The sequence below is a fragment of the Phyllobates terribilis genome, unplaced genomic scaffold (genome assembly GCF_046119375.1).
Source record: "Phyllobates terribilis strain yellow unplaced genomic scaffold, ASM4611937v1 Scaffold_4__5_contigs__length_816908805, whole genome shotgun sequence".
Classification (NCBI taxonomy): Eukaryota; Metazoa; Chordata; class Amphibia; order Anura; family Dendrobatidae; genus Phyllobates; species Phyllobates terribilis.
In genome coordinates this window covers 219,084,592-219,096,888 of record NW_027362764.1, presented here as the reverse complement: position 1 = coordinate 219,096,888, position 12,297 = coordinate 219,084,592, and the positions used below count along the sequence as shown (strand labels likewise).

General features: G+C 46.9%; 1 protein-coding gene across 2 annotated transcripts in view; it reads left to right on the top strand.

The window, feature by feature from the left end:
• CPNE4 (copine 4) overlaps window positions 1-12,297 on the top strand; it is a 915,330-nt gene that overhangs the window by 765,037 nt on the left and 137,996 nt on the right. For both annotated transcript variants that reach the window (XM_073678089.1, XM_073678088.1), the window contains one exon: window positions 4,614-4,747. In XM_073678089.1, the coding sequence (XP_073534190.1) occupies window positions 4,614-4,747 (134 nt within the window). The remainder of the gene's footprint in view (window positions 1-4,613; window positions 4,748-12,297) is intronic.

The window sequence follows — 12,297 nt, the reverse complement described above, 5'->3', positions numbered from 1 at the left end:
GGGTTGATGTCAGCTTATAATGCCAGCTGACATCAAGCCCAGGTTAGTAATGGAGAGGCGTCTATAAGACACCCCCATTACTAACCCCATAGTCAAAGTTAAAAAAAACACAAACACCCAGAATAAAGTCCTTTAATTGAAATAAAGACACAATCCTTTATTGTTCTAAATTAAACCATACTTACCATCACGCCCATTCCAGCTGAAGCCAACGATCTCCTGCAATAAAAGAAAAATAATAAAGCAACCTCATCCTTACCTTTCCATGGTTCCCACGACAGCTTCAGCTCTGCTACATCGAGATGACAGGCTGGACAGCAGCAGAACGCTGCCATCCAGCCTCTCATCCCGCAGACACTGAGAAGAGCAGGCTTGCTTGCGCTGCTCAGCGTCTCTCTGTGACGACATCCAGATGAGCCGAGTTCATGTCCAATGAACTCAGCTCACCTCCTGCACGTCACTGACAGCGTGGGAGAATTCTCCTGCACTCAGCGCTTCAGCGTGAGAATTTTCCCACGCTGTCAGTGACGTGCATGAGGTGAGCCGAGTTCATTGGACATGACCTCGGCTCATCTGGATGCCGTCACAGCGAGACAGTGAGGAGCGCAAGCATGCCTGCGCTTCTCAGTGTCTGCGGGATGACAGACTGGATGGCAGCGTTCTGCTGCGGTCCAGCCAGTCATCTCGATGTAGCAGAGCTGAAGCTGTCGTGGGAACCATGGAAAGGTAAGGATGAGGTTGGTTTATTATTTTTCTTTTATTGCAGGAGATCGTTGGCTTCAGCTGGAATGGGTGTGATGGTAAGTATGGTTTAATTTAGAACAATAAAGAATTGTGTCTTTATTTCAATTAAAGGACTTTATTCTGGGTGTTGTGTTTTTTTTAAATACTTTACTAGAAATTCATGGTGGTCATGTCTAATACTGGCGTGACCCCATGAATTTTGGGCTTGGGGCCAGCTGATAATACCAAGCTGGCCCTAACCCCTTTATTACCCAGTGAGCCACCGCACCAGGGCCCTGGATGAGTTGGGTACAGCGCCAGAAGATGGCGCTTCTATGAACGCGCCATTTTCCGGGGTGGCTGCGGACTGCAATTTGTAGCGGGGGGGGGCCCAGAAAGCTTGGGCCTCCCTGCGCTGCAGATTCCAGCCCCCAGCTACCTAGTTGTACCTGGCTGGACACAAAAATAGGGCGAAGCCCCACGTACTTTTTTTTTAATTATTTCATGAAATTCATGAAATAATTAAGAAAAACAGGCCTTCCCTATATTGTTGTGTCCGGCCAGGTACAAATAGGCAGCTGGTGGTTGGGGGCAGCCCGTTCCTGCCTGCTGTACCTGGCTGGACACAAATATAGTGCGAAGCCCCACTTCAATTTTTTTTAATTATTTCATGAAATTCATGAAATAATTGAGAAAAAAAGGGCTTCCCTATATTGTTGTGTCCGGCCAGGTACAAATAGGCAGCTGGTGGATGGGGGCAGCCCGTTCCTGCCTGCTGTACCTGGCTGGACACTAATATAGTGCGAAGCCCCACTTCAATTTTTTTAAATTATTTCAGGAAATTCATGAAATAATTTTAAAAAAATTGACGTGGGGCTTCGCACTATATTTGTGTCCAGCCAGGTACAGCAGGCAGGAACGGGCTGCCCCCAACCACCAGCTGCCTATTTGTACCTGGCCGGACACAACAATATAGGGAAGCCCTTTTTTTCTTAATTATTTCATGAAATAATTTAAAGAAAATTGACGTGGGGCTTCGCACTATATTTGTGTCCAGCCAGGTACAGCAGGCAGGAACGGGCTGCCCCCAACCACCAGCTGCCTATTTGTACCTGGCCGGACACAACAATATAGGGAAGCCCTTTTTTTCTTAATTATTTCATGAAATAATTTAAAGAAAATTGACGTGGGGCTTCGCCCTGTTTTTGTGTCCAGCCAGGTACAACTAGGCAGCTGGGGGCTGGAATCCGCAGCGCAGGGAGGCCCAAGCTTTCTGGGCCACCCCCGCTGCAAATTGCAGTCCGCAGCCACCCCGGAAAATGGCGCGTTCATAGAAGCGCCATCTTCTGGCGCTGTACCCAACTCATCCAGGGCCCTGATGCGGTGGCTCACTGGGTAATAAAGGGGTTAGGGCCAGCTTGGCATTATCAGCTGGCCCTAAGCCCGAAATTCATGGGGTCACGCCAATATTAGACATGACCACCATGAATTTCTAGTAAAGTATTTAAAAAAAACACAACACCCAGAAAAAAGTCCTTTAATTGAAATAAACACACAATTCTTTATTGTTCTAAATTAAACCATACTTACCATCACGCCCATTCCAGCTGAAGCCAACGATCTCCTGCAATAAAAGAAAAATAATAAAGCAACCTCATCCTTACCTTTCCATGGTTCCCACGACAGCTTCAGCTCTGCTACATCGAGATGACAGGCTGGACCGCAGCAGAACGCTGCCATCCAGCCTGTCATCCCGCAGACACTGAGAAGCGCAGGCTTGCTTGCGCTCCACAGTGTCTCTCTGTGAGGGCATCCAGATGAGCCGAGTTATTGTCCAATGAACTCGGCTCACCTCATGCACGTCACTGACAGCGTGGGAAAATTCTCCTGCACTCAGCGCTTCAGCGTGGGAGAATTCTCACACTGAAGCGCTGAGTGCCGGAGAATTCTCCCACGCTGTCAGTGACGTGCAGGAGGTGAGCTGAGTTCATTGGACATGAGCTCACCTTATGCACGTCACTGACAGCGTGGGAGAATTCTCCTGCACTCACCGCTTCAGCGTGAGAATTTTCCCACGCTGTCAGTGACGTGCATGAGGTGAGCCGAGTTCATTGGACATGAACTCGGCTCATCTGGATGTCGTCACAGAGAGACGCTGAGCAGCGCAAGCAAGCCTGCGCTTCTCAGTGTCTGCGGGATGAGAGGCTGGATGGCAGCGTTCTGCTGCGGTCCAGCCTGTCATCTCGATGTAGCAGAGCTGAAGCTGTCGTGGGAACCATGGAAAGGTAAGGATGAGGTTGCTTTATTATTTTTCTTTTATTGCAGGAGATCGTTGGCTTCAGCTGGAATGGGCGTGACGGTAAGTATGGTTTAATTTAGAACAATAAAGGATTGTGTCTTTATTTCAATTAAAGGACTTTATTCTGGGTGTTTGTGTTTTTTTTAACTTTGACTATGGGGTTAGTAATGGGGGTGTCTTATAGACGCCTCTCCATTACTAACCTGGGCTTGATGTCAGCTGGCATTATAAGCTGACATCAACCCCAACCCTATTACCCCCTGCCACCGCACCAGGGCAGCGTGGAAGAGCGAGGCTAAGTGCCAGAATTGGCGCATCCTATGGATGCGCCATTTCTGGGGCGGCTGACGGCTGGTGTTTCTAGCCTGGGAGGGGGCCATTATTCATGGCACCCTTCCTGGGCTATTAATATCAGCCCCCAGCTGTCTGCCTAGCCTTTGCTAGCTATTAAATTAGGGGGGACCCCACGTCATTTTTTTTGGGGGGTCCCCCATTTTAATAGCTAGTAAAGGCTATGTATTCAGCTGGGGGCTGATATTAGTAGCCTGTTAAGCTCCGTGGGTATTACCCCCTTCCCAGGCTTCAAACATCTGCCCCAGCCGTCTGCTTAACCTCCGCTAGAGCCTAAAATTAAGGGGAACTCCACGCCAATTTTTTTAATAATAAATCCTTTATTTTAATACTAAATGACAAGTACAGTAACCAACACTATCACTGTACTTCATATATATGTGACTGACATGTTTCTATCTATCTAATCTATGTGTGAAGCTCTATTCTGTCTGTTATAAATTGTCGGGTACCGCTGCTGAATTGCCGGCCGGCTTTTTTAAAGAGACAGTGCATGAAAACACTATTATTTTTTTTGATAAATCCTTTACGCTAAATGACAAGTACAGTAAGCAGCACTGTCACTGTACTTCATATATATGTGACTGACATGTTTATATCTATCTAATCTATGTGTGATGCCCTATTCTTTCGGTTCTAAATTGTCGGGTACAGGTGTATGCCGCTGCTGAATTGCCGGCTTTTCATGTTTCACTGTTGGCACTGTTCCCATCGATTTGGGCAATCACTGTAATGCCACAACCACCATGGCTGTGGCATTACAGTGAGTGACAGACAATCCCTGCATGATTGGTGCTCTAAATAGCGCCAGACATGCAGGACACGCTTTTGGTGCACGAACAGTTATCGAACATAACCTCGAACAGCCGAATTTTTTGCAAATCGTTCGGGTTCGTCGAACAACTCGAACACCGCCCAAAACAGCTCGAATTTGAGATTGGCGAACAGTTCTAGTCGAACACCGCTCATCTCTAATCAAGACGCTCCTGATATTCTTGCTATGTGACTAAAACTATAAGTTGTTGTAGTTGATACCTACCGTAATTATACAAAAATAATTTTACCAATTAGTATTGTGCTAGACCCCATCTAATACCTTATCCTACATTGTACTTGTACAGAATTTACAATTTACTGGTGTTTAAATACATTTTGAAGCTCTTAACATAAAATGCAGTACAATGTTTGCTAGCTCGGTATAATGCAGTAATGGATTTTGATGCATTTTATTTATTTCTAGGTAGCAATTGATTTCACAGCATCGAACGGTGACCCAAGGAACAGTTGCTCCCTGCACTACATCCATCCTTACCAGCCCAATGAGTATCTCAAAGCACTGGTGGCTGTTGGGGAGATTTGCCAAGACTATGACAGGTAACATATGATTTGTGGCGCTGGCCTACTCAGGGGATCCATTATGTATCTCTCTGTAATTGTTTGCAATGTCCTAATAACTGGCTTGTCTGTAGCGTTATAATTATTTTGAAGAATCTTGACGCAAGAAGATGTTTATCCACCGCGACACCTCTACAGGTATTCCCCTAAGTCTGCCTTAAGGTTCCTTTTATACTAAATAATAAACTTGCTCCATAGCCGAGTATCTCAGATCAGACTGTGAAGGTAACACAATCCACTTTGTAATAAGCTGAGCGCTTGCTAGTCGACCTTGCTACAATATACAGGCAGAAACAGTTTGGCTCTTGATTATTTTCAATCAATGGTTACAGAATGAAGCCTAATAATGTCTAGCACAATGTAGATAAGACATGAATATTTATTTGATAAAGTTGTATATTTGCAATTCTAGAGTGCCAAATACAATTGACCTGCAGTTTGTAGAGTGACTTAGCAAAGGAAATCATTAAGTACCTTACACTAGATGACAATACAAATATATCAGAAATAGGATACTGTACGGCAGCGTTCCTTCCATTAACTACTGGCTTCTCGTTTGATTATTGACTTTTGTGAAATGTTCGAATATGCAGGTCAGAATAGCATTCTCATGTATTTCTTGAAAATTCAGATTTAACTATCATTAAGAATGCAATAATAAAAATTAGAAACAATATCCTATATTCTATTGTAGTCTACTGTAGAAGTGTGGGTTCATTCTTGTGGTCTAGGGTGTATTAAAGGAGGGTGAAATGTAGGTAGGAATGGTAATTAGTAAACAGAATATTAAATGGGTGAATCAGGCATTTATGTAGAAAACCAGTAATGCTTTAAAAAGCAACTGGAATCACTGGATTACAGAGGGAGAATGTACACCACTAATGTGAGTAACTAAAATTCAGAGCTAGACTTTGACATGATCCACCTGTGGAAGTGCACATGCATACAAACCATTTTATTCTAGTGATTAGTTTGCTACGAGCTGGGCACAGATTGAAATGAAAAAGTAACAAGCATGTTGGCTCCGTGGTTAGCATTGTTGTTTTGCAGCGCCGGGGTCCTTGTTTAAATCCCACCAAGGACAACATCTGCAAGGAGTTTGTATGTTCTCCCCGTGTTTGCGTGGGTTTCCTCTGGGTGCTCCGGTTTTCTCCCACACTCCAAAGACTTATTGATTTGGAACTTAGATTGTGAGCCCCAATGAGGACAGTGATGATGATGTCTGTAAAGCGCTGCAGAAATTAATGGTGCTATATAAGCAAATAAAATAAATAAAAATAATTTGGGATGATAACTTATGCCAGGCCACACACATACTGTCACTGACTGTTGTTTGATATCCTGGGGCTAGGGGCTCCTACCCTATCCCTAAAACTAGGGGCACCCTAGCTATTCCTGCTCCCCGGATTACTTCTAATGGTGAAGATGCCTGGACCACGTACCTTGCTGAGCTCGTGAATAAGCCTGAATAATCTGTTCCCTCCCCCATCCAGGGAAGTGGGGAATAGTTGTGTACAAGAATACACAAACTAGACTTACAAAGAAAGACGTACAGGGATAAATGAAAATACCAATCATACAAATATGCACTCACAAACAGAGTAGAACACCCAGAAGTAAAAGGAAGGAACAACCAAATAGGATAGGATGAGGATATGCACACAGACCAATCACCAAGCAACAGTGTTTTGAACAACACTCCAAACGTCACCTCAACAAACACCTCCAACTCCTCACCAGGCAGTATAAAACAAAGACCGGCAATCCCGATTGCCAGAGGCGAGTATAAATAGCAGAGGGTTATGGCCAACACTGAACAGCTGAGATCATCAAAGCAGGAAATCTTCAGAGACTCTCAACTGGACAGATTTAACCCTTGCACTGCTAGCAGAAACCTGCACCATTTAATATGATGATGAAGTGCTTCTAATCAGTGCAGGAGTATGAGGAATCAGACACCACAGACTTCTGACCCTTCTCTGTCACGTTAAACCTGTGAAACATAATGTAGCTTCAATGATTTTATAATGCAGACGCCCGGACTGACTGGCGTGTGCGTGTATATGTAGTGATTCCACTGGACCGTATCGGAGAGTGAATGCCTGGAGGGGCGTAACTAAGTATCCACCCGATCCGACCAAGGTTGCACGACGGCATACGATGCCAGTGCACCAAGGAGGAATCGAGCAGAGGGACCAGGTGCCACTCCAAGTCAGACCCCGGACACGGCTGTTGACCCACACTGGGGAATACAGGAACAGGCAGGTTAGGCTGGCACACAGACTGGTGGGTATAGGCAGACACGGCTGGTATGCAGACGGGTGGATGCTGGCAAGCACGACTGGTATGCAAACAGGGAGGTACTGGCAGGTACGGCCGGTATGCAGGCAGGTGGATGCTGGTAAGCACGACTGGTATGCAGGCAGGGAGGTACTGGCAGGTACGACAGGTTGGAGCACAGAGTGGATAGGACCCAGTACAGACTGGGACTCAGGAACAGAACCGCAGATGCGGTGGACAAACAAAGCAGAGTGAGGCCGCCCGGAGAGGCGAGCGAGAGCAGAGCAAGACAAGGCCGCCTGGAGCGGTGAGCGAGAGTAGAGCAGGACGAGGCCGCCTGGAGCGGTGAGCGAGAGTGGAGCAGGAAGAGACTGCCGGAGCAGTGAGCAAAGGGTCAGACTGCCGGAGCAGTGAGCAAAAGGTCAGAGCAGAGCGAGACTGCCGGAGCAGTGAGCAAAGGGTCAGAGCAGAGCGAGACAGCCGGAGCAGTGAGCAAAGGGTCAGAGCAGAGTTAGACTGCCGGAGCAGTGAGCAAAGGGTCAGAGCAGAGCGAGACTGCCGGAGCAGTGAGCAAAGGGTTAGAGCAGAGCGAGACTGCCGGAGCAGTGAGCAAAGGGTCAGAGCAGATTTAGACTGCCGGAGCAGTGAGCAAAGGGTCAGAGCAGAGTTAGACTGCCGGAGCAGTGAGCAAAGGGTCAGAGCAGAGGGAGACTGCCGGAGCAGTGAGCAAAGGATCAGAGCAGAGCGAGACTGCCGGAGCAGTGAGCAAAGGATCAGCGCAGAGCGAGACTTCCGGAGCAGTGAGCAAAGAGTCAGAGCAGAGCGAGACTGCCGGAGCAGTGAGCAAAGGGTCAGAGCAGAGTTAGACTGCCGGAGCAGTGAGCAAAGGATCAGCGCAGAGCGAGACTTCCGGTGCAGTGAGCAAAGAGTCAGAGCAGAGCGAGACTGCCGGAGCAGTGAGCAAAGGGTCAGAGCAGAGTTAGACTGCCGGAGCAGTGAGCAAAGGGTCAGAGCAGAGTTAGACTGCCGGAGCAGTGAGCAAAGGAGCAGAGCGAGACTGCCGGAGCAGTGAGCAAAGGATCAGCGCAGAGCGAGACTTCCGGTGCAGTGAGCAAAGGGTCAGAGCAGAGCGAGACTGCCGGAGCAGTGAGCAAAGGGTCAGAGCAGAGCAAAACTGCCGGAGCAGTGAGCAAAGGTTCAGAGCAGAGCGAGACTGCCGGAGCAGTGAGCAAAGGGTCAGAGCGAGACTGCCGGAGCAGTGAGCAAAGGATCAGAGCAGAGCGAGACTGCCGGAGCAGTGAGCAAAGGATCAGAGCAGAGCGAGACTGCCGGAGCAGTGAGCAAAGGGTCAGAGCAGAGCGAGACTGCCGGAGCAGTGAGCAAAGGGTCAGAGCAGAGCGAGACTGCCGGAGCAGTGAGCAAAGCAGAGCAGGGCGGAAACCGCAGGAGCGGTGAGCAAGGCAGAGCAGGGCGGAAACTGCAGGAGCGGTGAGCAAGGCAGAGCAGGGCGGAAACCGCAGAAGCGGTGAGCAAGGCAGAGCAGGCAAGAACCGCCGGAGCGGCGAGCAAGGTAGAGCGGGCAGAAACCGCCGGAGCGGCAAACAAGGCAGAGCAGAGGGGACAGGGCTCTGTTCACACGGAACAGACTGAAAGGGAAAGGCAGAACCAGATACACACAAGATACTTGCAATGAAGTAGCGAGTGGACTCTAAACTCACAAACGGAAGTACAGTGACAACGAGTAGGAGTTAGGTGCAGGTTCAGAGTCTGCAGGAAAAGGGAAGGTACGGACATAGAGAAAAACAGGTAACCGGCTAGGAGAGTGTTCAGATAAGAACGGACACTGCAGCGAGATACAGGAGCGGGTCTAGGTATGCGGCCCCTAGAAGGCGGGATGAACAGGCTAGGAGCGTGTTCAGACTGGCCTGGAAATACAGCCTCCAGGAAGGCGGACAGACAGGCAAGAAAACACAGATAACAGATCTAGGTATGCGGCCCCTAGAAGGCGGACCGAACAGGCTAGGAGCGTGTTCAGACTGGCCTGGAAATACAGCCTCCAGGAAAGGCAGAAAGACTGCTGGCTAGAGTGCACAGACAGGACACAGTTCAGACACGGGAACTGATACTGCAAGGCAGGAAACTTAGACAGGACCTGGCACATCAGAGACAAGAAGCCAACTGACAGAACAAGATGCTCAGGCATGGATTCCAAGGAGGAGCTGGTTTAAATACCAGGTGACAGACAGCAATAGGCTGAGGACGCATTAGGGGTGTGTCTGCAGCAGCTACAAGAAACAGGAAGTTCAGCGTGCGTCGCCCTAAGCAGCCAGAGCAGAGCAAAGCAGACAGTATGGAAAGAAGCCAGAGTGGCTGTCTGGACTGGAAATCAAGTGCGTGCTCTTGCACAGTGGGAGATGGACCACTATGCAAGGATGCCGCCAGGTATGTTACAGATTTCTTATAATATCTTACTGTAAGCGCCTCTGCTGGTTTACTCACCTCCCCATGATCCACAACCATGTGTCATGTTGGTAAGCTGAATGGCATGAGCACATTGCATTTAGTTCATACAAGGACTGCAGCACCAATCAGTCAAGATAGCACGTGCTGTATATTTCCCCACTGTGAGCTCTTTTTAGGCAATCGGAATGATACTGGTGCTATTGCTCAACAAGTATGAAGAACAAAACTTAAGCGCAAAGAAGAAAGAGCCGCACTCACCATTCCTTTTTGAAAAATAAAAACGTTCTTTATTCCATTAGTATTGTGGACATCTATGCAGTAGGCAGAGGGATAAGTGGGGTGCTCATGGACTAGGCTGTTTCGCGACCTTCTGGCGCTTCTACTTCCACTTGGACCCGTAGAAGCGCCAGAAGGGCGCAAAATGGCCATAGTACGTGAGCACTACAGTCCGAAGTCAGCCGTCCAAAACGGTGTGGATCCAGATAAGGGGGCAAAGGCAAGGTCCGAGGTCAGGCAGCAAAAGATCAGAACAGCAGAACACTAAAGCACAGGGCACACACTTCACGAATCAAAGCTACCACTGACAATGATCTGACCATTGCAGCCAGCTAAATAGCCAAGCGATCACTCCGAAAGGGTGAGACCTAGAGGAAGTCTAGCAGGCCCAGCCTGGGATTGGGTTGCTGTGCAATCTTAAAAATTTGCAAGGGAACAGCCCAGCATGCTGCAGCCCCTGATTGGAAGGCTGGACTATCCATAAAGCAGAAGGATAGTCAGCACGCTCTAGTCCCTGATTGGGGGGCTGGGCTATCACATTCACAATACTGACAGCTCAGTATGCCCCTGACATCTATTGGTCGGCTGAGTTGTCACTCACTGCGTCCCTAGGACGAAGTGAGCAGCAGATTGGTGACAACCATGTTTTTAAATGATATGAAATAAAGAAATGTAAGTTTTATCGAGGTGCTGGATCAAATTTTACTTTTCAAAGCAATAACTATGTAATGCTTAATTCACCCTGTGGTTTTAATTGCTTAATATCAGGCTTCACTATATATCACAACCAGTCACTGGTGGTCCTAGTAGAGGGATGTTTTGCCCAAAACTCCATCTAACAAATAGGGAATGTCCAAAATGCATTATTAATTTAGGGGTTGTCCGGTCTAAAGCTACAAAACTGCAGTCACTCTATGTGACTGCAGACTTGTAAATCCTCACATCGCATGCACTTCATACTGTGAAGATTCTCTAATACCAGCGATATGCATACTCCGGCCACAATCCGACTAGATGGGTGCAGCCTCGCTCAATGCAAGTGTATTGAGCAAAACTGGAAATCGTCTAGTTGGAATGTGGCCGAGAGTATACATATCGCATACTTGAGGTTACATGACACAGGCACTGGAAAAAACTCACAGCACGCAGTGCGTGCGTTATGAGGATTCACAAATCTGCAGTCTCACAGAGTGACTGCAGAATAGTATCTTTAGACCGGACAATCCCTTTAAACTTCAATAGCACCAATAGTCATGATATAGAGATACACGAGTTTCCCCCAGCTAAATTGCAAATTGTCTCTTTACAGAGGAAGAGGACTATAACTCTAGTGCTACCTATTGGAGGCAATGATCCTAAAAGTCAATATCGACTCTTTACCCCTTAGACTCCAACCCATCTATATTAGAAGTTTACTTGGAGCTTGACTTTTCTTTGGAAATTACACAAGGGGTATATAGTCACTTGAAAGTTAGCACATAATGTAATGTTTCTACCAATTCAATTAATTTACATTAGAATTCCATGATAACTAACACAAATATGTAGTGGTAACATGAAACATGACCTGGTAAAGACTACTGAGAGTTACACAGCTTTGACAGTATATCCATAGATTGTATAAACCAATAATTTATTCAACACAAAAAACACAAGTCTGTAATGGAGTATCCATAGGTGAGACTCACACGGAGACACCACAAGCCTTCCAAGTAGGGTCAAGTACAATGAGAAGATTAGCAGAAAAGCTGGATAACATGAGACAAAAGACAGAAGAGTGGAGTCCCATCCCAATTATTCAGAGTTAGGATACTAGTAAACATACTTATAAATAGAATGGCACATACTAGATTGTCATTAAGTTTACATTGGGGAATGCAGCTACTTTAAGAGAGCTAAGCACAGTGTGAACAATAAAAATATATATGTACAAAGCACACAGGATGTCAGCAAGATCAGAGCTCTCTGCTGGAGGAATACAAAATGCAGAAAACTGACTATTTGTACCTGCTGTATGTATCGTTGCCTGCTACCGCATCTTGAAAGTGTAGTAAAAAAAATAAATAATTGAAGTAGATGTAGTAAAACCTTTTTATCCTACCCTAGGAATCCACCCAATGCTACTCCATGTGTGGCCGCATAGTGAGCACAACACAGAATAAAGTTTTACTGTATATTTCTAGTCAGATTCATAGAATAAAACAATATAATACAAGTCTTCTTTCCCAAATCTATTATGGACTTTATTAGCTACTGTAGAGGGCCAGCAAAATGATAGGCACTGACAGCTTTTTGACAATATAAGGAAACTACTCATGTAAACTGCATTGTATTGTGCCATTTTATCTGGACTCCGCTGATGTCACATCGACAAAAGCTGCTTCTCTTCTGCGCTGCTCTGTTGAAGGAGCGTGACTGCCGATGTCATGCTGATTGACAGCTGCAAAACTGAGGGGGAGTGGTTGTCAGTCAGCATGATGTCGGCAGCCACGCCACGTCAACAGAGCGGA